At 43.0% G+C, this 26,564-nt stretch overlaps 1 protein-coding gene across 1 annotated transcript; it reads left to right on the forward strand.

Annotated features, from left to right (window-relative positions):
* The first annotated feature begins 5,581 nt into the window (after positions 1-5,581).
* Positions 5,582-24,983, forward strand: LOC129327669 (kyphoscoliosis peptidase-like). Its single transcript, XM_054976422.1, has 13 exons — positions 5,582-5,648; positions 6,357-6,413; positions 8,030-8,092; positions 9,642-9,716; positions 10,535-10,576; positions 12,080-12,136; positions 13,655-13,723; positions 16,150-16,232; positions 16,716-16,824; positions 17,549-17,666; positions 18,391-18,579; positions 21,242-21,432; positions 24,004-24,983. Exons 1-13 carry the CDS (start codon positions 5,582-5,584, stop codon positions 24,906-24,908), a joined length of 2,025 nt encoding a protein of 674 aa, XP_054832397.1. The 3' UTR covers positions 24,909-24,983.
* Positions 24,984-26,564: the final 1,581 nt, after the last annotated feature.

Consider the following 26,564-nt stretch of genomic DNA (forward strand, 5'->3'; position numbering starts at 1 on the left):
CCTTTACTTGGGGGGGTGGTACAGCTATTTGGCCGCTCATGCAAACTGCAGTGGGTGCAGAAGGATGGCTCTTTTTCCATTCCCTGTGCACTGTTAGCAGTGTTGGCCTGCACTAAATGCTGTTGGAACTATATTTTATGGAAATTGATGTTGCTGCTGTTTTATTGTTTTATTGTAATCTTAAAGTCTATTAAAACTGTTTGTAACCCGCCCTAAGCCTGCGTGTTGGGAGGGTGGGCTAGAAGTTTCCTAACAGAAAGAACTCTAGCTACCAGTTGCCCTGGGATGGCTGATGGGAAGAGAAGGACACTGTAATGTGTTAATGTGTTGTATGCCACCTTAGAGATAATTTGATCCAAAGATTGGATATACATGGTTGAGTCCTATAACTAAGGACACAAGTGGGATATAAATGTTTTAAATAAAAAAAAACAAAAAGCCAGTGTTGCCTTTGTGGATCATCAGCAATTAAACATCACTGAACGTGCGATGAAAGACAGTTGTGGTACAGAATGGGGAGCAACATCTGTGTGGCCATCCACACCAACTGTGCCTTGTTAGGGCTTTTTATAATACCAAGCTTGCACCTGCAGTTATTTCTGTGTGCTGGACATGTGATGATTCATTTCTAAACCTATAAGTATATAAGAGAAGAGACCTGACGCATCAGACCAGCGGTCCATCTAGTCCAGCATCCTATTTACTGAGGGCAACTCTCTAACACTGGTAGAGAGTTGCTGCCTCTGAATATGGAGGGTTCCTTCAGTCATCTTGGCTAGTAGCCACAGACTCCATATGACTCTGTCTGATTCCCTTTTAAAGCCATCTATGCTCATGGCCATCACTACAGCCACTGCTGAGCCATTGAATTGCTCATTGAGTAAAGAAGTATTTCCTTTTGTTGGTCCTGAACCTATTTCCTATTGTTTTCTTCTACATACAATCCTCTACATTACAGCACTTGTTACATGTCCACAATTCCATAATGCAAACAGTCAATTGGTTTATTTCTGTCCCTTCTAGCAGAACATCCAGGGGCAGAATGGCCTTTCACGATGGTTTGACCTCCATTCAGCAAATACTGCTGGCAATTGTGTGCTTCCCACTGCTGCCCTTCTATCTCTGCTACCTATGTGAGTAACAGTGCGTTTGATTACAGATAGATATATACCTGCATGCTTCTGAGCAAGTTCCTGAGGCCATATAAAAGATGGTTAGAGCATCTCTCTGTGCTGCAGACAACCCAGTGACAAGTCTGCATAAAGAAGGCTTATCTCTATCACAAATTTAAATTTGGTTTCACAGTCTTCCTCCCTAGGGAGCCCTGGGAATTGTAGTTCTATGACAAAAGATAGGAATGTCTACCAGAATTCTAACCACCTCACCAAACTACAATTCCTAGGATTCTTTGTGGGAAGCTATGACTGTGACACTGGCATAAAACTTATATAGTTGTAGCATAGATATGTCCAGTGTGTGTGTATGGTTGCTTACCTCCAGGTGAGATCTGGAGCTGAGTGGAGGGTGAAATGAATCAATATTTATATGACCAGTTCCAGCATTTCATCTGGGCTCAGGTTCTACAGAGATCATTAGGCAGAGAGCTGCCAACCCATCTCCCCGCCCCCCTCCCTCCCTCAAACGCATGCACAGAAGCAAAAACCATTACTTCTTTCTTCTGCAGTACTACAGTGAAAGTAAAAAAAGAGAGAAGGAAATGCAATTCAGATGGGTCTTGTTAAGGGAGCGGAAGGAGAGAATGAAACAGCTCTGTGTATGGGGTTGTAATAGTTTTATATCTCTTTACCCAAATAGTCTGGTAATGCTATAGAGTTTCTGAACTGGTTGCTGGCTGTTCTGGTTAAATGGCTAAGTGTGAACAAGCTGAAACTAAATCCTGAAAAGAGGGATGTAATGTTGATTGGGAAATGCTTACATCCTGAAGGACATAGTAATTCTCTAGAGATACCAACCTCCAGGTGGAATCTGGTGTTCTCTTGGAATATCAGGTGATCTCCAAACAACAGAGATCAGTTGCCCTGGAGGAAATGGCAACTTCGGAGGCCAGACTCTATGGTATACCACAGAGTCACGGGAGAAATAGAAGTCCCTCAGCAGTCCCTGCTGAGCTCCCTCCCCAAACTCCACCCTTCCAAGGCTCCTCCCCCCAAACTCCCAGAAGTTCCCAAGCCAGAGATGGTAACCCTGTGCTTCCTTCTTTTGATTTGGCTGATCTAGCTAGGTGGATCCATGCAATGGTTACCTCAGTGCTATAACATGTTCTAGTTGACTCTGCCATTAAAGACAGCTTGGAAACTCCAGTTGGTACAAAACACTGCACTCTGGCTACTAGTGGGGGTTAACCAGAATCTGCATCACTTCCACTCTGTAGACACTCCACTGGTTACCCAGTTAGTGGGTTAAATTCAAGGTCCTGGAACGTGCTTAAAGGCCTTAGGCCCACATACCTGCGCGACTGCCTCTCCTGCCACGCGCTGCTATGACAGCTTTACTCGTCTAAGCAAAGCCTTCTAAAGATGCTACCCTGCAAATGGGTAGAATCAGTAACTGCTGTCTTATTGAATTTATTTTCATATTTTGTTATCTTCCTTGGGTCTCAATGAGAAAGGCAGGCAACAACAACAACAACAACAATTTTATCTTTATAGGCTTGGCAAAGAGTGAGGAAAACAAAGCGAAGTCTGATGCTCCTGGTAAGTGAAAACTAAATTTATATTTATTAACATTACATGTTAATGTATCTGAAGAAGGGTGCTCGACTCTTGAAAGTTTATGCCCTGAAAATCTTATTGGTCTCTAAGGTGCCACTGGACTCAAATCCTGAAACTTTCCGTGTTGAGCTCCTTCTCTTTCCACATCTCTCCTCCATTTTATCCTCTCAACAGCCCCATGAGGTAGATTAGGCAGGCTGAGGGCCAAGCTACAAGTGACAAATGACACTTGAATGGCAAGTGTATTTCTCCCTGTTCACTTGCCCTCCACTCGATCCACTTGCCGTTCAAGTGTCATTCATCACTTGTAGCTTGGCCCTGAGAGAGTGTAACTGGACCAAGTCACATGGGAAGCTTCATGGCCTGGATATTCCTGGCTTTTGTCTTGTGCTCTAGCCATTATGCCGTGTTGGCTCCCATACCTTGCCTTTCCCTCTTCCCGTGCTAATGATTCAGAAAGTGTAAATGTAAAAGAGGCATTGCTTTTTCCGACTTGATTTCTCTTTGCTGCTTCTGGTTGTTGAGCAAGGCCTGACATTTGGTGGAATGTTCATGTTGGGTGGCAGTTGGAGTAACAGTTAAGCATTTTGTCTTGAGGGCACAGTGTGTCCATGAAGCGGGTTTTTGAGGCACTTTTTCTTTGAGCATCTTTTAAAATTGAGGCAATCTCTTCAACCTGTCAGCTATAAGTGCTCTTTTAAGTGAATCACCAGACAATGCCATTTCAATGCATCCAGTAATTCTTCATATTCATTGTAGATATATTGGATATCTCTGGACTACTTTTTATGCTTCTGCTTTAGGAACTTGCTGAAGAGGGTGTGTATGTTACATGATTTAGCCTTGTAAGACTGTCACAATCTGTGTTTTAACTCCTTTTATTGGTTGAAGTGTGTGAAGAAAACACAAAGGTCATGCTACATTCGAATCTCCATTTTGAAGCTGGCCCATTTAGCTGAATCCCACAGGAGCTAGTAAGTGAGGGTTTGTAAATAGGGTTGTTAACTGCTGGTATTTTACTAACCTGACCAATAGAACCATTTTCAGTTACGCACCTGTTGTTGGGTATGTAGAGATTTCTTATTCCTCCAGACTCTGCCCATCACCCACTATGTTCCTCTGTGTCTCCACTTCTGATCTTCCAGATCCTTCAGGCAGGCAGACAGACAGCAGGGCTTGCCCCGGCTCAGCTCATTGGCCTTAAACAGATATCTGTACATTTGAAATCAAATGCTGACAGTTTAAAAAATTATTTGAAAGTATTCATAACTTTTTGGTAAAACTGCTTAACATAGTCCAGGTTCAGGCATAGAAAAGTGGATTCAAATAATCATTTTGGCTCTTTCAGAAGGTAAACTAAATGAAAAAAGAAAACAAAGTACTGGAATGTTTGCATGAAAAGGCTAAAGAGAACAGGCTGAAGGGCTGAAGCATTGCACGGGGGAAGTGGAGGAAAGTATGGAAATCTCACCCCCTCAGAAAAAAAATCTCCCACTTGAGGATTCTCATTTCTTGTCTTCCCCCCTTTCTCCTTTCCTCTTTAGCTGATGATCTCAACATTCAATCCCTTCTGGCACATTTTCAGTGCTCATTTGAATTGGGTTAAGGTTCTTTTTCTTTTGCTGTATTTACATTTTTGAAGTTTTATTTTTCTGTACTCTTGGGGTCCCCTGAGTACATAGGGGCCCATACATTCTCTGATGGGTTGCTCTGCTGTGTAGCGTTTGTTATTCTCACATGGCTGGTCAGTTTACTATTCAGTACAGTGATCTGAATGTATCATTATCATTGTCATTATTCGTGTTGTTGTTATTAGCAAGAAAAGTATACATATTGCCTAATTTAAGAAAAGATCCTGAGGTAAAGCTTATGCTTGAAATATTTATAAATACATTTGGATGATATAGCGAAACCACCAAAAGATAAGTTTTGTCAAGATCTCAGAAACAGAGACGAAAAAGGAAATGGTAAAGGAGTTATTTTTTCATTAACTATTTCACCAGCAAAACTGCACACAGCAATCTTCTGCACAGTAGATGCAACGGCAATGAACATGAAATTATTTCAGGAAAGTATTTCACTAGCAATCTAGTGAAAGTATAAACTTTCTGCACAGGGCTTTTTTTCTGGGAAAAGAGGTGGTGGAACTCAGTGGTGAAACTCAGCACAATGATGTCACTTTGGGTCAGGTGGAACAAGGGGGGGAGTTTTTTAAAGTTTAAATCGCCCTCAGCGAAAATGGTCACATGGCCGGTGGCCCCGCCTCCTGATGTCCGGATAGAGGGGAGTTTAGATTACCCTTCGCGCCGCTCCAGCAGTGCAGAGGGCAATCTAAACTCCCCTCTGTCTGGAGATCAGGGGGCGGAGCCACTGACCATGTGACCATTTGCAAGAGGTGCCGGAACTCCGTTCCATCGCATTCCAGCTGAAAAAAAGCCCTGTTTCTGCATATAAAATCTTATACTTTAAGAACTCAGAAAATATGACATCACAATAAACATTCTACCTCAAGGGATGTTCCTTGGGCTACGATCACCAGACAGGAAACAAAGAATTGTACAGGAAGACCTTATGAGGAAAATGACAGGCATCTAAACCACATATGGCTGATCCAAACACTGATGGACTAGGACCTTCACATGCATGGGTAGGGATCATAAAAGCTCATGTGCTCGTCACACGCCTCCAATGTTATTTGTACAGTGAATGTGCAGATAATTCAGGCAATCCGAGAAAGAGTTTGGCTCTGGGGCTCCTGAGATGTTCTCAGATAACTTATATGGAATTATTAGAACTCATTAAGTGGACTTAGCTCCATGCGTCAAATAGGAACTCAGTAATGGTGGCTCATGTTTCCAACAGCTCAAGCTGAAGAAGGAAATGTACAAGCAACAGTCAGACAACCCCGGTCCACAGGTGAGCAATTTGTTTTCTCATTTGTAGAATGTTCAAATTCAATGCAGGCTACCTGCATTAATGTATATATGGAAATATATGGAATTACTGTATATGGAATTATTATATATGTAATTATACGGAATTATTATAACTCATTAAGTGGACTCAGCTCCATGCTTCAGATAGGAACTCAGTAATGGTGGCTCTTGTTTCCAGTAGCTCAAGCTGAAGAAGGAAATGTACAAGCAACAGTCAGACAACCCCGGTCTACAGGTGAGCAATTTGTTTTCTCATTTGTAGAATGTTCAGATTCAATGCAGGCTACCTGCATTAATGTATATATGGAATTATATGGAATTACTGTATATGGAATTATTATATATGGAATTATACGGAATTATTATAACTCATTAAGTGGACTCAGCTCCATGCTTCAGATAGGAACTCAGTAATGGTGGCTCTTGTTTCCAGTAGCTCAAGCTGAAGAAGGAAATGTACAAGCAACAGTCAGACAACCCTGGTCCACAGGTGAGCAATTTGTGTCCTGAACTGTAGAATGTTCAGATGCAGTGCAGGCTACCTGCATTAATGTATATATGGAATTATATGGAATTACTGTATATGGAATTATTATATATGGAATTATACGGAATTATTATAACTCATTAAGTGGACTCAGCTCCATGCTTCAGATAGGAACTCAGTAATGGTGGCTCTTGTTTCCAGTAGCTCAAGCTGAAGAAGGAAATGTACAAGCAACAGTCAGACAACCCCGGTCCACAGGTGAGCAATTTGTGTCCTGAACTGTAGAATGTTCAGATGCAGTGCAGGCTACCTCAGTGCAGTAGTCTGTGCTGTTTTCTCCACTTATTCCCTATGATGTAACACTTCTGTATTATGGTTATGTGTATATAATGGCCCAGATTCTTTATATCTTAGCAGAGAGTAGTGCCTCGCCCTCTCTGCAATACCATCTGCTTAAAGATCCTTTGTTACAGGTGGTAGAAGCAATTGGCAAAGTGGGAAAAGCCTCTTTTAAAAAAATGCTTCATACCCCGAGCTGAGTCCCTTAGTGAACAACTATTTTGTTTGTTTGAAAATCAGCTATTCCTTACCACTGAATTTGCAGTGTATTTCCCAGTCATTATGATCCTTCCCCTCAAAACAGCCTTGGAAGTGGAGTTTCAGATGGGTTATAGTGGCATAGAAATCATCCAAGGCCACACAATAAGGCCATGTGGGAGGTGGTGAGGTTTCACCCCAAGTTTTCCAAAGCCAGGTCCTCTGGTGTTCAAAGGACAAAGGTGTTTGAGGGTTGAGAGACATGTTTAAAATCCCACAAGTTGGACACACAGCCACTTCAAGGACATTGGGTCAGATACGTCCCTGGAGTTCTGTGCTGGGAACTCAATTCTACTCAGGACCATGGCATGTGTGGTGATGAGGCGTCAGCCTTTCACCCGTTCTGTTTTCTGGTCTGAAACATTCCTGGGGTCCTGCAATTTGCCCCACTGCGGAAATTTACATGGAACAATCACTACAATGGGTTTCCTCAATAGTATCACTGCTTCTCATGCACTTTGGATCTGCCAAGCAGATATTAGGCATTACTTCCTGATCTGTTAATGTATTTGCAACAATAAATAGCCCTGAAAATATAATACCCAGCTGGCATGAAACCAACCTCTGCTCTAAGGCGAGCAACTGGAAGGCTTAGTTAAGAGCTCTCAGCTTTATTATGAGTAATCTCCATACCTTTAGAGTCCAACAGGCCCATACATGAACGCATGAAGCCGACTATAAACCAAGTCAGGCCCATCAAAGTTGTCTGGGCGCAGCAATCTCAGGTAGGGGTCTTTCACCTGTGACCTAAGCCTTTTAATTGGAGATGCTGGCGATTAAACTTGGAACAGATGCTCTGCTCCCCGAGCCTCAACCCCTTCCCCTGATCTCCCCTAAGAAATTTGGGATAGAACCTTACTTAGGTATTTAGGCCTGGGGCAGTTGAAACCAATTCCTTAGGTTAAGTGAAATGCAGGGTGGCCTGTTCTCATCTTGCTGCTTCTAGTTTTGTAGTCTGATTTTTCCAAGCCCCGTCTTGAGCACAACTTTCGATAACCACTGTTCTCTTCGTCAGATGCATCTGATGAAGAGAACTCTGGTTCTCAAAAGCTTATGCTACAATAAAATTGGTTAGTCTTAAAGGTGCTACTGGACTCTTTACTGTTTTGTGACTACAGATTAACACAGCTAACTCCTTTGCTAAATGAATTAGCCCTTATTCTGTCTCAGGTTGGAGTGAGGGTAGCTGTGATAGCGCATAGGTTCCTCTCAGTCTGCGTAGTTTTAATCCTCTTTGCTGTTGATTCTCTGAAATGCTCTTTTCTTTCTTGAAACAGTTGTGACAAGTGAGACACGCTATTACGGGCATCAGTCTGCCACTGCCTCTGAGCTTGAGCGAGGTATGTGGGACAAACCAGTGACTGCTGATATATAAGAGTCTCTCTATACAAGACATCTGACATCTGGGGATGCTCAAGTGACTAACTTTCTGTGTGGTCTTCTATTCAAGTGTACTCTGTCTCCCTAGCGGTGCACATGTATCCACAATGGGAGAACAAGTGTAAGATCTTTCACTTGATCCTTTCACCCAGTTTGGGATAAAGCAAGGGTCTTCATTCCAGTCTGTCCCTCCCCTCATTCTGTATGGTTGCTGGTGGATATTTGTGCTACATGTTCTTTGGATCAGGTTCCTAAGATTATTGCTTTTGGATTTTGGACTTTATGCTCTAGCCTGACGAGGTAACATCTGTGTTAGAGGACTAGGGTTCCCAGGTGCCTGCCGGTGGTGGGCAAACTCCCAGAGGTTTTCTTCTGGAAGTGCAAGCGCTAAAGATGGACATACACAATGGACATGAGGAGTCAGGTTCCCTTCCCCCGCCCCTGCTGGGAAGGTATAGGAACCTGGCAACCCTACAGAGGACCAAAGTCTGTCTAGTACTTTAGGATAGTTATTTAGCTTTGTTATTTTCCTTTGCTGCTTGCATGCTTCTTAATAAATTCTATTGAGTATACTTCTGTGGCATTATATGGGGTTCGTGATTCAACCTGAGTACATGGAGTTGGTGAGTCAACCTGAGTTCAGTACTTTGCCCTATTTGCCACAGCTTCTGAAATAATTCATTTGTGGAACTCCGTCTGTAAAGTGGTCTGTTTTGCAGAACTTACTTCTGGTTGTTTAATACCCAATATGGCTTGAGATTTGTCTCTCAGGTGAAAACCATTACCCTGGGAAATGAAAATTCACTCTCCAGTTTGGAGCATTTTGCTCTTGATCTCCCACTCAGAAACACATGAGATGAATTTCATGTTAAGAGCATTTGATTGGTCCCGCAAACTTTCCTGGGAATGATAGTCTTACCCCCCCCACCTCCAAGCAACTGGAGGAAACTCAAGCAAAGTGGATTTTCTTCCAAAGAACAGCTGCTCAACTGGAGAGATTCTCTTTCAAAGATATTCTCTCAAAGACTGAAGAGATTGATACTCGTTCAAAAATCCAATCAGCTGGTTTTCCTTAAGGAGCTCAGAGGTGGGGTGGGGTGTGTGTGTAACAGGACCCTGCCGGGAGAAGAAGAATGGGAGGGACTGGGTTTCTTTCTCACTCGCAAAACACCTCTGCTTTTTTCCTGCCTCTTGTTACATCATTCCCCATCCCCACCCCAATCCCAAACTGATTTTTGAAAGAGAGTGTATGAGAAATTCCCTCCAGTTGCAATTCTCCCCAGCTGAGAATGATGTTGAGCACTGAGCAGCTGTTTTTTTAAATACAGTTTCCAGGGATCCTTGCAGGATCCAACACTTGCCCATGCGTCTTGTGTGTTTTGACTCTCAGGGCAGCTTGTGAATACAACCAAGGCAGATATTTTCTACCTTTTTGTCATGTCTATACTATTTTGATGGTTCATTTTCTCCATCTCTCAGTTCTGCTTACTTTTTTTTTGTCCTTTTCAGGAAATTGCATCACTTTAGAAATACACCCTAGACAAACCACATCCCAGATAGGAAAAGAATCATCCTTCAACAAAGGTGGGTTCCTGTTCCTTTTTTTTGTTTTTTAAATCTTTGGGCCAGGATGTTTTCCTTATATTAAGAGATGCTGAATTCCTATATTGGTATTGTATATGTTTTGGGTGTAATTCACAAGAGTAGTGTTTTTCCACCTCCATGATTTTGCATGTCTGGTCGGTGTACATGAAAACCTGGACTTCAGTAGTTCATTAACTCCCTGCTTAGAAAGTAGCTGTGCTTTCAGTGGCCAGACTCTTCCTGAAAACGATGAGAAAGAAAGAAAAAGAGGCTCTCATGGGCAAAGGACATTTTCCCTCCTTTCCTCCTCCTACTTGATTCTCTGTCCATGCTTCTAGTTATGAAGACACGTTTCCTGATATAGCCTTCGTGAGATATATCACTGGCTGAGCCACAAACTTAATTAGATGTGTAGACTTGATCCAGAGGCACATTCTAGCTATGCTGCATTGTTTTTAATACATTTATTTATTTAGATATTTATACCCTGCTTTTCTCCTCAGTGGGACTCCAAAGCAGCTTACAACATCGTTTTCCTACCCTCCATTTTATCCTTCCTACAGTGCTGACTGGCCCGAGATCACCCAGCAAGCTTCATGACAGAGTAGGGATTTGACCCTGGTGGGTGTTCCAGGTCCTAGTCTGACATTCATTTGGATACACACCCAGTTGTGTTAATCTTTAAAGTGACACTGGACTCCTATTTTGTTTTATAGCAACCCTGTATTATTTCAGTTTGTGTCTTTGAGCTTAGAGATGCATGCAGATTTTTCAGGTATCTTTTCACCAATTATTTTTCTTTTCTGGGGCTGATGCAGGAATCCGGGTATTTCACAACCTCAGAGGGCACGATAATGAAGGTAAGGCCTATAGAGTTTTACTGCACAAGTGAGCCCAGACCAAGATTAATCATGACTGAAAGTCATGGAGCAATTTTATTTTTTTGAAGCAGTGGAAAAACACAGGAGTCCAGTAGCACCTATGAAACTAACAAAATTAGTGGTGGGGTATGAGCTTTCAGGAGCCACAGCTCACTTTTTCAGATACAGCTAGAATGTGAGTCCATCTGTCCTTATATCTTGGAGAGTGGAGTGATTGCAGAAGCCGAATGATAATAGCTGGTGAATGACAAAGGCAGGCGTGATTGAATAGGGTGGGGTATGCAGAGGGGTAGTGGGTGTGGAGAAATTAGCATTGGTAATGAGACAGAAAGTCTTTGTCTCAGTTCAGTCCAGGTGGATGCATAGGCTTGAGCTTCATTATCAGTTGCAATTTAGCAGTCTCTCTGCAACCGATAACGAAGCTCAAGACAAATTGCAACTGATAATGCAGCTCAAGACTATGCGTCCACCTGGACTGAATTGAGACAAAGGCTTCCTGACTCATTACCAATGCTAATATCTAATCTTAGATATTTATTTATAATTATGTAATGACTAACTTCCTAGCAAAGTGTCTACAATCATTATATCCTGTGCAATATTTATTCCATCCATTGTTTCTTAACCATATCCAGCTTCAGCTCTTTCATGCCTCCAGCCTTTGCTTGTGGGTTTGGGAACTGTGAGGCATCAAAGGAACCAACTGGGTGATTAAAAAAATAATTAGCTCCCAACTTTGTGTTAACTTTCCAGGACCTATACATTAATTTGTGGATATATTTACTCCTTAGGCATGTTTTTGTTAAATCACAATGTACATACTTAGTTCACTTACAGTGCAATCCTAAGCAGAGTTACTCCAGTCTAAGCCCCTTGAAATCAATGTGTTTAAACTGGAGTAATTCTGCCTAGGATTGCACTGATAGTGTACTCTTAGCTCCAGTGTTTGAATAGCCTGCCCTTCTTGTTTGCCTGGATAGCCCTACACTTTAGAGTTAAAGTGATTTAATGTTCATTTCTATCTTCAGCAAGAGAGGATTGGCCTTTGGTTACCCTGAAAGTTGTCAGTTGGCTGCTGAGGAATGGGCCCTTCTAGTGCTTGGAGTGCTGCTGGGAGCATTTGCCTTGGTCCTAGGCTGCAGCAATGCTGACATCTAGTGCAGCATTACCATGGCCAAGGCTGTGAAATCATTTGGGAACCCTTTTCAGTGGGGTGAGCTGTGGTACGTGCAGAAGGTCCCAGATTCAATCTCAAGTTAAAAGGATCAGGTGGTAGGGGTTGTGAAAGACCTTCGTCTGAGACCCTGGATGGTTGCTTCCAGTCAGAGCAGACAATGCTAACTTTGGTAGACCAAAGGACTAGTTTAGTGGAAGGCAGCTTAGTCTGACTTCTGCCTATTTTATCTTGTTTTATTTTTTCTTTGAGTGCTCCCTTCTTTTCTCCTTTCTGCTGATTTCATGTTAACTATAACAATTCTGCAGGATTTCAAGATGAGGGGGACCAAGGACCATCACTACCTCCAAGCCAAGATTTGCATGGTAAATATCAATTCCCCCTTATGGTTCAAAATTCCAGAGGAGAAGCCACGATTGTCTTTTAGAGCAAAACAAAAGAGTTCTATGGAATCATAAACAGTAATGAGTTTATTTTGGCACAAGCTTCTGCAGCATGCTCTGCCTGAACCCGGAGTTGGGTTTATAAACCGATTTGTTTATAAATCAAAGTACTACTTAATGTAGTGTACTTCATAATCATTCTGGTCCTCCCTTTTACAACAACTCTGAAGAATATGATATTTTACACAGGAATGTTAGGGGCATACAGAAAGAAATTGTCAGTGGCCTGAGTAAGGCCACTGCAAGTGAATAGGAAGCAGTTAACTAAAGAGGAAAAAACAAAGAGAAAAGCAGCAAAATGTAACAGGGCAGGAGTTACATAACTTACTTAATTCAGTTCTTGTTTGGTGAGGAGGCTTTAATTACTGCTTTTCTCTTTACAGTCAGTGGTAGCCTGTTACTCATGCAGTTACTATCTTAGCAATTTAAAAAAATTAATGAGAAAGATAGTAATTAACCCATCCCTGAACAAGAACTGATTCGGGAATGCCATGAAAACTACAAGGGAAGCAATTGTGAAGAGGGAAGGAAATTGCAGGGGAAAGCAGGACCTTTGCTATGCGGGACACCTGTAGGGATGGACGTTATGGATTTTTGGAAGCACCATTTGAGTTCTGCTTGTAGCAAGAGGCAAAAAAAGAATGCTCAAAAATGTCCTAGTGCAGAACATCTCTAATGACTATTTTTATCCTTGTTTCAGTACTATGCATTTTTCTTCATTGCAATTGTAGTGTGCGTCCACGTGTGTATGTGTGTGTGTGCTATTTTCCAATTGGTTTTATTTCTTTCTGTAAAAATATATGCATTACATGTTATATGATAGTTGCAAGGTGCTTTGAGTGTTATGGTACAAACATAACATACACATTTAATAAATAATGAACTGTTTCCCTGCATGACTACTGAGAAGTGACCAGTTTTTCTCTGGATCTGGCTGACCCTGTAGGAAAGAAAGAGAAGTCTATATCAGGGGTTCCCAACCCTTTTGAACCTGTGGGCACATTTGGAATTCTGGCACAGTGTGGTAAGCACAGAAAGAATATGGCTTCCACAAAATGGCTGCTGCAGGAGGTGGAGCCAGCTACAAAATGCCTGCTACAGCTTATCTTTATTCACACAGTGAAGATCCTTGTGCTGTGGAAGCAGTTTCTGACAAAGTAATTTTTTAAAAAAAATCTGCATCCATACTCCAATGGCCAGTCAGAAGCTTTGCTTTTCAAACCCCCCACCTGCCCCCACCTAATGTCAAAAAACACTTGGTTGGCACCAGAAAAGGTGTCAGCAGGCACAAAATTATGCCCATGGGCACTATGTTGGGGACCCCTGGTCTACATCATAATTCTATCCATTGCCATATGAATTTTCCCTTTGATCCCAAAACTTTGTGTTCTCCTGTCTTTGTGTCTCTTTCCAAATATGACAATTCTGTGGGATTTCAAGATTATGGGGAAGAAAGATTGTCATTGCCAAATAAACAAGACTTGTATGGTGGACAAGAAGACTTGTCTGGTAAGTAACAAATAACAACAACAACAACCAATTTATATACCACCCTTCAGGACAACTTAATGCCCACTCAGAGTAGTTTACAAAGTATGCCATTATTATCCCCACAACAAAACACCCTGTGAGGAGGGTGGGGCTGAGAGAGCTCCAGAGAACTGTGACTAGCCCAAGGTCACCCAGCTGGCTTCAAGTGAAGGAGTGGGGAATCAAACCCAGCTCTCCAGATTAGAGTCCCGCACTCTAACCACTACACCAAACTGGCTTTCACTCATGAAACTGGTTTTCACTCACTACACCAAACCAAAGTGAGCTTTCACTCACGAAAGCTTATACCCTGGGTACTATTGAACTCAAATTTTATTCTACCATTTCCTTATACATCTGATGACCTGCCTCTGCTTCTGGTTGAGAGACTGTGTTCCCATATATACATCTTCTCGTCTGTTAAGATCTGCTGAGGATGAAACTTGTACGGTACATTTCCATTGCACTGTATCTATATCACTGTTATGCTACAGGTGGATGCCTCAAAATAAACCTCCAGTTTATGTCTCACTGAATAGAATGGATATTGTGACTTACCTGCAACACTTAGTTGTCTTTTTTTAGTGTTCCAAGAAATGAAAGCCTCTACTAGCTTCACTAAATCCCCAGTGTTTATTTTTTAAAAGTAAGTATCTAACCCTTTTCATAGCAAAGATTTAAGGGGTACATTTTATATCTCCGAAAAGGAAAGGGCTAGAGGCTTGCTTTTGAAAAAAGTGGGAGTGGATAGAGATCATTATAATGTTATCGTGCTATAACAATTTAGCAATTATCAATTGTTTAAAAAACTTGAAAAAGACATCCAGTGGCACGGTGGGCACAATAGCAGCCCACAGAGACTGAATCAAGGAAAATGGTGCCAATGCGGACAAGACCTTCAAAAATGTGCTCCTTCTCACAAACAAGTTGTGAAAAATGGTTGTTGTGGGTTTTCCGGGCTGTATTGCCGTGGTCTTGGCATTGTAGTTCCTGACGTTTCGCCGCAGCTGTGGCTGGCATCTTCAGAGGTGTAGCACCAAAAGACAGAGATCTCTCAGTGTCACAGTGTGGGAAAGATGTAGGTCATTTGTATCTACTCAGGAGGGGTGGGGTTGAACTGAGTCATCCTGTAAGAGTTTCCCAGGGTGTGGAATGCTAATGGCAGGAGGCTTCACTGTATCCTGAGGAGGTTCTTTTGCATATGGATTGGTGCTTGATGTGCTAATCTTCTCTGCAGGGCTATTGTCGGGTATAGAGTGTTTTGTTAGCCTGGTGTTTTTCAGAACTGGAAACCATGCTCTGTTCATTCTTAAGATTTCTTCTTTCCTGTTGAAGTTTTGCTTATGCTTGTGAATTTCAATGGCTTCCCTGTGCAGTCTGACAAAGTAGTTGGAAGTGTTGTCCAGTATTTTGGTGTCCTGGAATAAGATACTGTGCCCTGTTTGAGTTAGGCTATGTTCAGCCACTGCTGATTTTTTCAGGTTGTCCAAGTCTGCAGTGTCTTTCATGTTCTTTTATTCTTGTCTGGATGCTACGCTTTGTGGTCCCGATGTAAACTTGTCCACAGCTGCAGGGTATATGGTATACTCCTGCAGAGGTGAGGGGGTCTCTACTGTCTTTTGCTGATTGTAGCATCTGTTGTATTTTTCGGGTGGGTCTGAATACTGCTTGAAGGTTATGCTTTTTCATAAGCTTTCCCATCTGATCAGTAATTCCTTTGATATATGGCAAAAACACTTTTCCTGTAGGAGACTGTTTTTCCTTGGTTGTTTGAGTCATCCTGGCTAACAAAACACTCTATACACAACAATAGCCCTGCAGAGAAGATTAGCACATCAAGCACCAATCGATATGCAAAAGAACCTCCTCAGGATACAGTGAAGCCTCCCACCATTAGCATTCCACACCCTGGGAAACGCTTACAGGATGACTCAGCTCAACCCCACCCCTCCTGAGTAGATATAAATGACCTGCCAACATCTTTTCCACACTGTGACACTGAGAGATCTCTGTCTTTTGGTGCTACACCTCTGAAGAATGCCAGCCACAGCTGCTGGCGAAACGTCAGGAACTACAATGCCAAGACCACGGCAATACAGCCTGGAAAACCCACAACAACCATCGTTCTCCGGCCGTGAAAGCCTTCGACAATACAAGTTGTGAAAAGTTGCTCTGACCATGATCATTTTAAAAAAGAACATATCAAAAGGGTTTGGGAAAGATGTCAAAGCAGGGGGAAAGCCAGAAAGTGGGCAGTTAGGAAACAATGTTGCCTAGATGCTTCAAATAAAACGTATTCCAGTTTCAGTGCCAAACTGAAGCAAACCTCCCCATGGAAGCAACTGACGTGAGCAAACAGCGAGTTTAGCTTTGTTTCTAGAGTTACTTCCTGTGCTTGTTTCCAGCTTATCCATGGGATAAATCCAGTTTGAAATCCATGCCATTAGACTTGCAGCAGTTTAAAAAATTGGATGCCTATGCATCAAAGGTAAGCCTTACTTTATTACATGCTGTATGGTTGTCACAAGGATATTGAAATGTTCCATGTAGCTTTGTTTTTTGATGATGCTTTTCAAGGGTACTTTACTGACAGATGCTATCTTAATCCATCCACATTAAGATATATCAGGGAAGTATCATAAACCAAGAGCCCCTGGTTCTGATGGCTCATAACAAGAAGAGCTTTATTTATTACCGACTAATCGTTCTGGGATGACATCACTTCACTTGCTGCTCTGGATACGCATTCAGGGTCAGGAGAAGGTGCTGTTCACAGATCCCTTGCTATCAGGTTTAGTTTGACCCCAAGAAAAGGTATATTGGTAAATCTGGACTGAGGTGACCAGTCTTTGAAGAGCAAGTTCTTTAATACTGAATAAAAGAGGGTAATCTATTAGGCAGGATGGTGGTAGAAGATAGTGGTGGAAAATCTTTCTTCATATTTTCTCCATATTTGCTCCTTAAAAACCAGGTGAGTGTCACAAGAAGTGTAGAAGACCTAGTGAGAGTACTGCTGCAAGAAACTTACAGTGACCTGGAGAAAATCCGAGCCATTTGGATATGGACTTGCCATCATATAGGTAGATATGGGGATGGACCTATTCCTATTCTTCCACTCTACTGAGCAAAGTTTGAATGCTTCTTGGAAGAAGGTTGGATCCACACCATGGATTCCACCATTTTTGATGATGTCTTCATGAAGATGTCCAACAGCTGAAGCTTTCTCCTATCATATAACTTCCATGCTTGAAAGATGGTGTGCGTATGTGTGCTCCACTTTCTTCTTTTGCCTCTTATGCAGCTGTCAAAACCCATGATCCCTACTAGAAGGGAGGAAAAAACCTTATTATAGACAGAATGAAAACAAATGCCCACAACATCAGTAAAGAAACCTACTGCGATGGTGTCTGTTGCTTCACTGTAGAGCAGAAATGTCTATTTGCAAGAGAATCAGAGTTGGATGCAATGGAGGAAGTTCAAAACACCTCCCTGCCTGAATTCTACTTCTAACTAGTCAGAAGTGACTTGCTAAATTCAAGGAACTGATTGGCTTTGGCACCACAATCCTCAGTGTGAGATTTCTGGCAGAGATCTAGAGTCCTAGGCACACGTAGGGCTTCTTTGACCAACTATGGAAGATATGTTCATAGGCTTCTTCTCCTTCCATAGCCTGTCATGGGAACCCCATTTCCACACCATTGTAGATCAGTGGCTAGTGAATTGGGTTACACTCTGGGAGACCCAGATTCAAAAATCACTTCAGCCATGAAGCTCCTTTCTTTGTAATTGTTTTTATTCCTCCAGAATATGACGTAAAAGGCTATCATGACAAAGCTAACAGATCTTGTGAGCCAACTGATGTCCTTCGGTCAGGAAAGAGTGTTTGTGCTGGATATGCTGGGCTCTTTGAACAAATGTGCAGGTAATTTGCAGTATTCCGCACTGAGCAAACCTAGAAATACCTAGTCAAAACTTCTATTATTATTGTGCTAACTTTGGGTCATTCATATTACTGGGACACATACAGATGTTCTTGTGATTTACTAGTAGACAGTATGGAGTGCTGGGAATCTGCTCTGCTTAACCAAAATGAATGATTACAAATTTCTTATACATATGAATATTTTTTGACCCCCAACTAATACATCCATCCTTGAATCATATGTTACCTCTTTGAAGTTTTTCAAATCCAACAACTGTTCCTCTATATTTCTGATTATATCTGTGAATATCTTTATTCATTATTGCATGAATTATGCATATTAAGAAGATTTGCAAATATTTTCTTATTTTGCAACATTTATTTTGATTCTTGGAGTCAAAGAGACAAGCAGAGAAGAAGGCCCTTCACCGATGCCTGCTTCCAACCAATGGAAAGACTGCTTTTCCCATTGACCTGGTAGTTCTTCTTTCACCAGGCATTGCTTGTACATGTTTCAATCCATTCTTTGCTGCATAAGAACTGGAAATATGACTTTTTTCAAAATGTAAGTGATGATTTTCAGGCTGGCTAATGCTCCTCCCCATACCAATTTCTGCTGTCACATGGTGTAATCTTGACATCCATCCATCCATCCATCCATGTCTAGAGGCAAGGAAGTCCTCATGGCTAGGGTGGTATTTCTGAATACTGTTTTCCTCCTCAGTATTGCAGGGATCCAGTGCAAGAAATTGTCAGGCTACTCCAAAGGTTATGCATATAAACCAGGACACGTCTTTGAGGGGGAGCCTGATCATGCCTGGAATGCTGTTTTCCTCCATGGAAGGTGGCACCTTTTGGACAGCACGTGGGGAAGCGGCATTGTGGATGACTCTTGTACCAAGTTCACTTTCAGGTAAGGCCCAGTGCATCGTGATGCAGCTGAAAGATCTGTCACAGTGTGGGCTGCAATGAGCTACAGTTACCTCCAGCGTTTGCCTCCTTGTTTCTTTATTGAGACCAGAGTTGGTAACTCCGTAAGCAGCAGAGTTGATCTTTGCAAGCAGAAGCAGCAGAAATTCAGCTTCTATTTATCCCCTTTATTTATCTGTAGATGGCTTTTTCATAGCACACAAAGTGGCTTTAAAAACACGATTAAAACCAACACCATCCATAAGAATAAACAGTACCAGAATTCAACCATAAGTTCTCTGCTTTCCACCTTTTTCTAGAAAATGGCATAGATGTCACAGGAGACAGAATTATCTATCTATATGGGGACCCTGGAGACTGGGACATTGCAGGAGAAGGTGGCCTGTGCCTCACACAAGCACATCCTGCTTTGAGCTACTGTGGCTGTTTTCAAGATTGTGCTGTTTGTGGGGGATATTTAGTGCAAGGTTAAATATGGTGGAATGTCACTGACCAGTTTCAGTACAAAGGTCAAGGGGGCTGTAAATTTGTCCTACAGAGATACTTCTATTTTAACAAAAGTAAGACACAGTATCCTAAAAGTTTTTGTGGATTCCCTATTGAAATTAATGGGAGCTGTAGCAGAATACTGGCAAGTGCTTTGTTTCAATGGTGCTTCCACAGGAAAACTTGCCTGTGTGTTATGCCTTTAAAAATATGCTTTCAATGTAATTTGGATTAAAATATATACTGCTACAAAAAGAATTCAGAGAAAAATTTCCATCTGCATCAGAGAATCACTCAAAGAACATTTGTTGTGCCTCTGTCATTTCAACAGTACACTTTTGCCAGTGTTTAGTGGTTAGCAGACTGCTGAACTAGGATTGGTGAGCCCTGGGTTCAAATCCCCACTCAGCCAGGTCAGCACTGGGTGATTTTCGGTCAGGGAGACTCTGCATCAAATTACAAGTTATGATTTTTTAAAATGTGTAGTGCCTGTGTTGCCCTGATCTGACTTTGACTCAGACAGGCATGCAGCAGCCGCAAGAAAACTTGTTCCCCAAGCTTATGGGGCCCCAAATCAGATTTGGACTGCAGGGCAGGGGGAGAACAGGCTTCAGCTTTCTCTCCCATGGCAGAGGGAAGACCCTTCTGTCCTGGTGCCACTGTCCTAATCGGAATCTGGGACTAGTACACCTGGGAAACAAGCTCCCTTGCAGCTCACAGAGGACTGAGTCAGCGTCAAGGCAATCCAGACACAACATGTTAAAAATCGTAACATGTAGTTTGGCCCTCAGCCTAACCATCTTCACAGGGTTTGTCATAAAATGTTAAAAAATGTTATCAAATGGAAAGGGGGAGAACAATGTTGTCCTGAGCTCCTTGGAGGGAGGGTGGGATAAAATGTAATTAATCTCCAAAATTCAATAAACTGTAGCCACATCATAAAACTTAATCGATCGATGGACTGATTGACTGATTGATTGATTTATAGTCCACCTTTCTCATTGAGACTCAAGGTGGATTACATAGTGTAAATCAATACGGTCAATGGGGACATTCAACAAACAATAAATAAACAATATAGTAAGAATTTGAAATAAACAGAAATCTGATACCGAACGGAAGCAAAACGTAAGTAAATTGACATGACCCATTGACACAGAGGAACTATCTAAAAAGATCATAATTACAGCAAAAGACAGTACACGATCGTATAGTCAATGGTCCCTGTCCTTTTACCCAGGCATTTCTGTGAACCATTTATTCACAGCACAGCTCTATTAACCTATGTAAAAAGCCATCCTGAATCATTTTAGTAAGATTCGGGTCCAGTAGCACCTTGGAGACCAACTAGATTTCCAGGGTGTGAGTTTTTGAGAGTCAAAGCTCCCTTTGTCAGAAAAGGGGAGTTTTGACTCTTGAAAACTCACACCCTGGAAATCTAGTTGGTCTCCAAGGTGCTACTGGACCTGAATTTTGCCTTTTCTACTGCAGACCAACATCTGAAACTGAATAATAAGGTTGTGCGCAGTTTGAGGAAAGCCAAGAGAGCAGAAGCTTTCTCGAACTCTTCTAGCAAATTATAAGTTGGGAGCCACCTGGGAGAATGCACCTCATATCTCTCAGATTTATAGTTTCATTCAATTTAGATGATTTCACTATTTGCCACAATTTATTGATCCAGTCTTTTATTTTTGAGTTGTATACTCCTAGGATTGACAACTGTGAATGAAACATGGACCGCTTGCTGATTACAAATTTATGAACAGCCCCAAACTGAAGAATTCCAAAGAATTGGCATGAGGATATTCCTTTACACAATAAGAATTTCATGCTCATCTGCAGATAGTTTTGCCTGCTTATCCCCAGGGCTCATTTCCTAGATGTTGTCATATGATGTAATGTTTCAGGGAAGCATAGCAGGCTGAGTGCTGGACTAAGGCCTGGGAGATCAATTTCAAATCCCCATTCAGCCATGAAGCTCTTTGGGTGGCCTTGGGGGCAGTCGCTGTCCCTTAGTGTAGCCCATCTCACAGCACTGCTGTGGGGGCAAAATAGAGGAGGGGGCACCTGTGAACACTACCTTGAGCTCCTTGGAGGATGAGGGAATAAAAATGAGAGAGATTTTTGCTCTGGTTGAGCTTGCTTTCTCCTTGTTCCAGATATGATGAGTTTTACTTCCTTACCCATCCTGCTCTCTTTATTGCCGATCACTTCCCAGAAGACCATGAGTGGCAGCTTTTGAAACCCAGGCTGACTCTGCAGCAGTTTGAATGCAGTATACGGTGTAGGCCTGCATTTTATTCAGAAGGGCTGATTGCAGCAACCCCAGCCACAACCGTCATTCACACAGGTAAAGACAACCAGAAAAGTTTTGTCACCCGCTCTTTCTTTGTATTAATGCACACATCCACATTGTTGGAGTGTTAGCAGTCATACCCCCTCCCCACACTGAAAAGGCAGTTTATAGATATGAAATATCATATACCCCTTGCCATAAGTTCTAGGCACTGCCTGGCCCAAAGCAGAGAGGATGCCAGCTGGCCTGGAGACTGGAAAGTTACCAAACCATGAGTCATGGGGGGAATGACTCACTGATGGCCCTCCATGCCCCAGAGAGCAGTAGAGATAACAAGGCTTCCTGAGAGAAACTCTCTACCTAATATCATCGATGCCTTCCTCCACCTTTTCTCTCCCACCTACCTAATCAAGGCTATTCAGCACATCTGATAATTCCTGCCCAGTACTTATCAGATCATCAAGCAATATTTTTACCTATAGTCCAGCCCCGACAGTCATATGAGACCTTTGCCAAGTTATTGTCCTATCTCTCGACAAACCATTAAGCCATTGTTTTGGGGCGAAGACATGAGTTTTGCTCCAAGATACATTTTGCTCTATAACTGGGCTGTCCACCCATGTGCTCAGTGTGTGTGTGTTCTGGAACCCATCCATGCATCCTCAAGTTCACTTGAGCCTTCTCCCCATGAAATGTTGGTCATTTTGCTGCTGCTCCCACGAACCCCTCCTTCTTCAGAACTGGTAATTATCACCCTATCCCAAATTACTTTCTCCCATTTCCCCCCCTTATTTTCTTACTTAGCCTTGTATGCGTGCCATCTGAATTTGTGTTATTGGCTTTTTAAAATTTCTCTTTTAATAAGAAACCTTTCCTGTTGAACATCTGCCTGATTTATTTGAGAGTTCTCTAAGGGAACAATCCCTGTATATATAGGTAGAGATTCCTAGTTATCCCTTCTCCCTTGCCTCCTTTAATGCTAATTCTCCCAACTAATTAATGAGACCTCCTATTTGGGTAACACAATGGGCAGTGTCAGGGGATGCTGGTGTCACCCTCCGCCCCAACCAATGGCTGCTCTGGGAGCAGGAAAGAGGTGACATCAATGTCAGAGTCCCACAGATGGTGTGCAGCCTGGCACTCAGTGTGGGAAGAAGAATGGGAGGTGGTAGCTCAGCTCTTAAATCTCTGCCCAATGCTCAGATAGATGGTGGGAGGTGGAGCCTATAGCTAAGCAACATCACAACAAAGTGGCCCTTTAAATCCCTTCCTGGCACCCAGCTGAGCAGCAGCAGGCAAGGTTGGAACTGTCAAGAGGCTGAGAAAGAATAGCCCTTTATACCACAGCACTCAGCTGGATAAATGCCAAGGGAGACACATTGTCAGGGTGGACACCAACTGCCCGTACCCCTGGCTAGACCATGTCCCAGGGCAGAAAAGAGGCATCTGATGAGAACATGGCAAACTTCATTTCCTGCTATTGGAAGGGGTAAAGGTGAAGGGAGAAGAGGAGGAATAGGGTGCCTGACAGCTAGGTTTGGCAGGTGCCTGCTGAGGATGGGGGAACTCCTGCCCTACCCTCTGCTGCCCATGCTTGCTTCTGTGAGTAGCAGGAACAAAATGGTGAGGGAACAATGTTGCTGTCACTTTAATGTCACGTCCAGGTTAAGACTCAGAACATGCCCTGATTGACTATTGTGAAAAACAAGATCCTGGCCTATATGGATTCTTGGTCTGATCCAGCAGGCCTCTTCTTATGGTCTTACCCTTGAACAAAGTGTATATAAAACAATGCAATCAGGTAGCATAAAACAACCAGTGAACAATTCAGTTGGACCTGGATTATAGAATTAGAAACAAATGTGAACAGCAAACTGCCGAAGGCAAGATATACTATAAACAATGCAGAAAGTCAAATTACAAGGGTATACGACAATGAAATGAAATGAAGCTCACTGGGTGATCATGGGCGAGTCACTCTCTCTTGGTCTAACCTACCTCACAAGTTATCATGAGGGCAAAATGGAAAACATGTACAAAGCACGGAGCAACGTGGATGAAGATGGACTACAAACTGTAATTAGATCTGAGTCCAGTAGCATCTTAAAGACAAACTAGATTTACACAGTATGAGAGTCAGAGCTCCCTTTTTCATATAAAATTTAATTTACAATAGTAAAGTCAGTAGATGATGATGATGATGATGATAAATGTTCTGGAGAACAAATAAAAGGTACATCCCTGCTTTTGATAAAGTATATATGAACAGTGAAGGATCTCAACAGAAGTCCCTGCTTCCTCTGTTCATGTAAGCTTTATTCCCCTCTCTCCCATGAATTTGGAGGCTCTGCTTTGTATCTTCAGCCACTCTTAAAGTAGTGCTAAATTGGGCAGCCTGCGGAAAATACTTCTCTCTTCATGATAATTAAGAAGGATTTTCAATATGTGAGGATGTTCAGAGACTACTCAGCTAACACCATTATCTGAAATGATGTATCTGCTCATAAGTGTAAGGGACTGTCCAGCTCCACTTTGAGAGTCCCCACACATTTTATAATTTGCCTTATGCCATCAAGGAAGTCCATTTATGGAATAAGTTTTACAACTATTCTTCTTGTTCCACAGAAAATGGCAAAGCAACCATTTTTGTTGAGACTCACTCTCCAGCACTGTTCCTGTTTAAACTAAATGAGGCAAAAGAGAATTGTTTATTGACACTGCAGAGGAATGGGATGAAGCTGGAAGTGTATCCCCACCAGACAGGAACCCATTGTTTGCAGATCTATGCAAAACACTTCCATGACAAGAAAGAAAACTACAGTCTCGTGTTAGAATACTCACTGAAGTGCAGCGCTGTGGACAAGAGCATCTCTTTGCCCCGGGACCTCATCCAACCAGTGGGACCCAGTTGGCTCACGGAGCAGGCAGGGATCCTGAAGGCCTTGCCTCCTGCTCCAGTTATCCACACAGAAGATGGGCGCTGTGTTGTCACTTTCATTCGGACTAAAGATCTGGATTTCTTTGCCACACTCAAGTCCGATAACAGCAGGTTGCCAGAGAACACAATGAGGCGTCACATCTGGAAAACCTGTCGAGGGAACCAGGCCGAGTTAAAGATTCACCTTCCCCATGCGGGGCACTTTGCTCTTCTCATCTGGGCCAAGAAGGCATCTGATCCAGGTCACCACCAGTGTGCCCTCAGCTACCTCATCTCCTGCCCAAACAAGAGTGTGATGTGGCCGGTTTTCCCACAGAGCTATACAAACTGGGAGGACGATTATGAGTTATTGGCACCTCTTGCGGGTAACCTGCCAGCCAACTGCCAGGTGCAGTTTAAACTCAAGCTGCCAGGCGTATTCAAAGCAAGCGTTGAATGTGGTGGAAAGACTCTCTCCCTGACTCTGAGTGAAACTGGTTTCTGGGAGGGAGCCTGTAACACCTCAGGTGGGACAACGGTGACTGTCAGGATCTCCAAGGATGCCAACAATTCTTTCTGGTCTTTGCTAGAGTATGAAGTAGAGACTCATTAGATCATTAGTGGGACAGGCTCTTCAATCAGGAATTTTCAACATGTGGTTAATGGATTGCCCTAATGTAAAGTGCAATTTCGGATGCTGTGTAAATTCAATAAAGGAATGATCTCAGTCTTTGCTCAGCCGCATTAGTCTAGTGTATGAAGAGGTGGGTGCACCACTGAAAGTTGCTCTGTGCTTGCATGGAGTGTCTACAGACCAGGACCAGGCACTCATGTCTGGCACTGATGCTGATATACTCCACAGGACTGAAAACAGCAACGCAGAGCAAGAATGGAATGGAGAATGTCCACCCTGATCAAATAAAAGAAGTTAACTCACCCTTCTGCCACTGTGCTAAGATTCTTTGAATACCACCTGATGGGAGGCAACAGTGAGAGAGAGGGGAAGGCTCTTGTGTTTGTGCCTGGTGGTGATTGGCTATTGTGGGAGACAAGATGCTGGTCTAGATGGACTCTTGGCCTGATCCATCAGGGCTCTTCTTATGTGCTTACACTTGTACACGTGAAGCTGCCTCACACTGAATCAGACCGTTGGTCTATCTAGATCAGTGTTGTCTACTCTGGCAGGGGTTCTTCAGGGTCGTCAGAGATCTTTCACTTCACCTGCTACCATGAAAAGATGATGTCTTACCACCACCACTGTAATTCTAGATTCTGTAAATTCTCCAAATAGTACAAATAGTACAATTTTATATGCTAATTTGTAAATTACGCATTTTATGCTGTTAAATCAACTACTAGAGTTGCCAGGTCCCCTTACCCTCCTGGCGGGAGGGGGATGACCTGGCACTCACCTTTAGGGAGCTTCCAGTGCCTATGCAATGATGTCACTTCCGGGAGTGAAGTCGTTGCGCAGGCCATGGGAGTGTGCGCCTCCCTTTTCGTGCCAGCCAGTATCTTAAAGAATCGGCCCATTTGGGGGCTGAATTGGCCTAGTGCGCTATCATTTCCCTGTTCCTATATCATTCAGAGCTGCCCTGGCTCTCCCACAGTGTTCTGAGTACTCACATCCTGAATTTCTGCTTTGTATCCTGAGCTCCCTTGTTCTGCTTAGCCTGTCCTGCCCGCTTAGGTATCTCTTCCATAGCTCTTGCCCAAGGATTGTAGATGTCTTAGGCTACGGCGTCCAAGCCACCCCCTCCTGGCATGGTAGTGAGGTGGAAAGATGGCAGCTACCCTCTTTGTCCCCCTTCCCACTGTAGGCCATGGTAAGAATTCACTGCCCTCTCTCCTCACCTGTCAGTGGTGGGGTGAGGCCCAACAGTGAGGAGCTGCAGAGTCCTTCCTCCTCACACTGCCCTGCTCAGCAGAAAGCCACTGCCTGCCTTCTTCCATGGTAATTCCATGGTCAGGTGAGGTAAGGAGAAGCAATGAGAACAAGGAAGGGGGCCGGGCCAGCTCCACCCCCACCCCAATGGAGGGAGGGACCAGACACCCCAGCTACCCACTGAGGCCAGGCTGTCTCCTGGGGCAAACCTCAAAGCTTTGAGCAGTGGGCTACCAGGCTAGTTGATGCCCTCCTCCTCTGGTTCTTTAAGTGATTCCCTAGGGCCACCAAATGGATGGGCCACCCCTGCTTCTACATTCTTTTCCTCTGGAGTCTTGTCTGGATCTTTTCCTTGGATTTTTTCTCCCGTTCAAGTCCCACAAA

Source organism: Eublepharis macularius, chromosome 4 (genome assembly GCF_028583425.1).
Source record: "Eublepharis macularius isolate TG4126 chromosome 4, MPM_Emac_v1.0, whole genome shotgun sequence".
Classification (NCBI taxonomy): domain Eukaryota; kingdom Metazoa; phylum Chordata; class Lepidosauria; order Squamata; family Eublepharidae; genus Eublepharis; species Eublepharis macularius.

What these genes read in the sequence shown, in the direction of transcription:
- LOC129327669 (XM_054976422.1), top strand. Translation starts at nt 5,582, where the DNA reads ATGTTTCCAACAGCTCAAGCTGAAGAAGGAAATGTACAAGCAACAGTC. An exon ending in AGAATCATCCTTCAACAAAG is followed by an intron (nt 9,717 to 10,534) that starts GTGGGTTCCTGT and finishes GGGCTGATGCAG; the next exon opens with GAATCCGGGTATTTCACAAC. An exon ending in CAGAGGGCACGATAATGAAG is followed by an intron (nt 10,577 to 12,079) that starts GTAAGGCCTATA and finishes ACAATTCTGCAG; the next exon opens with GATTTCAAGATGAGGGGGAC.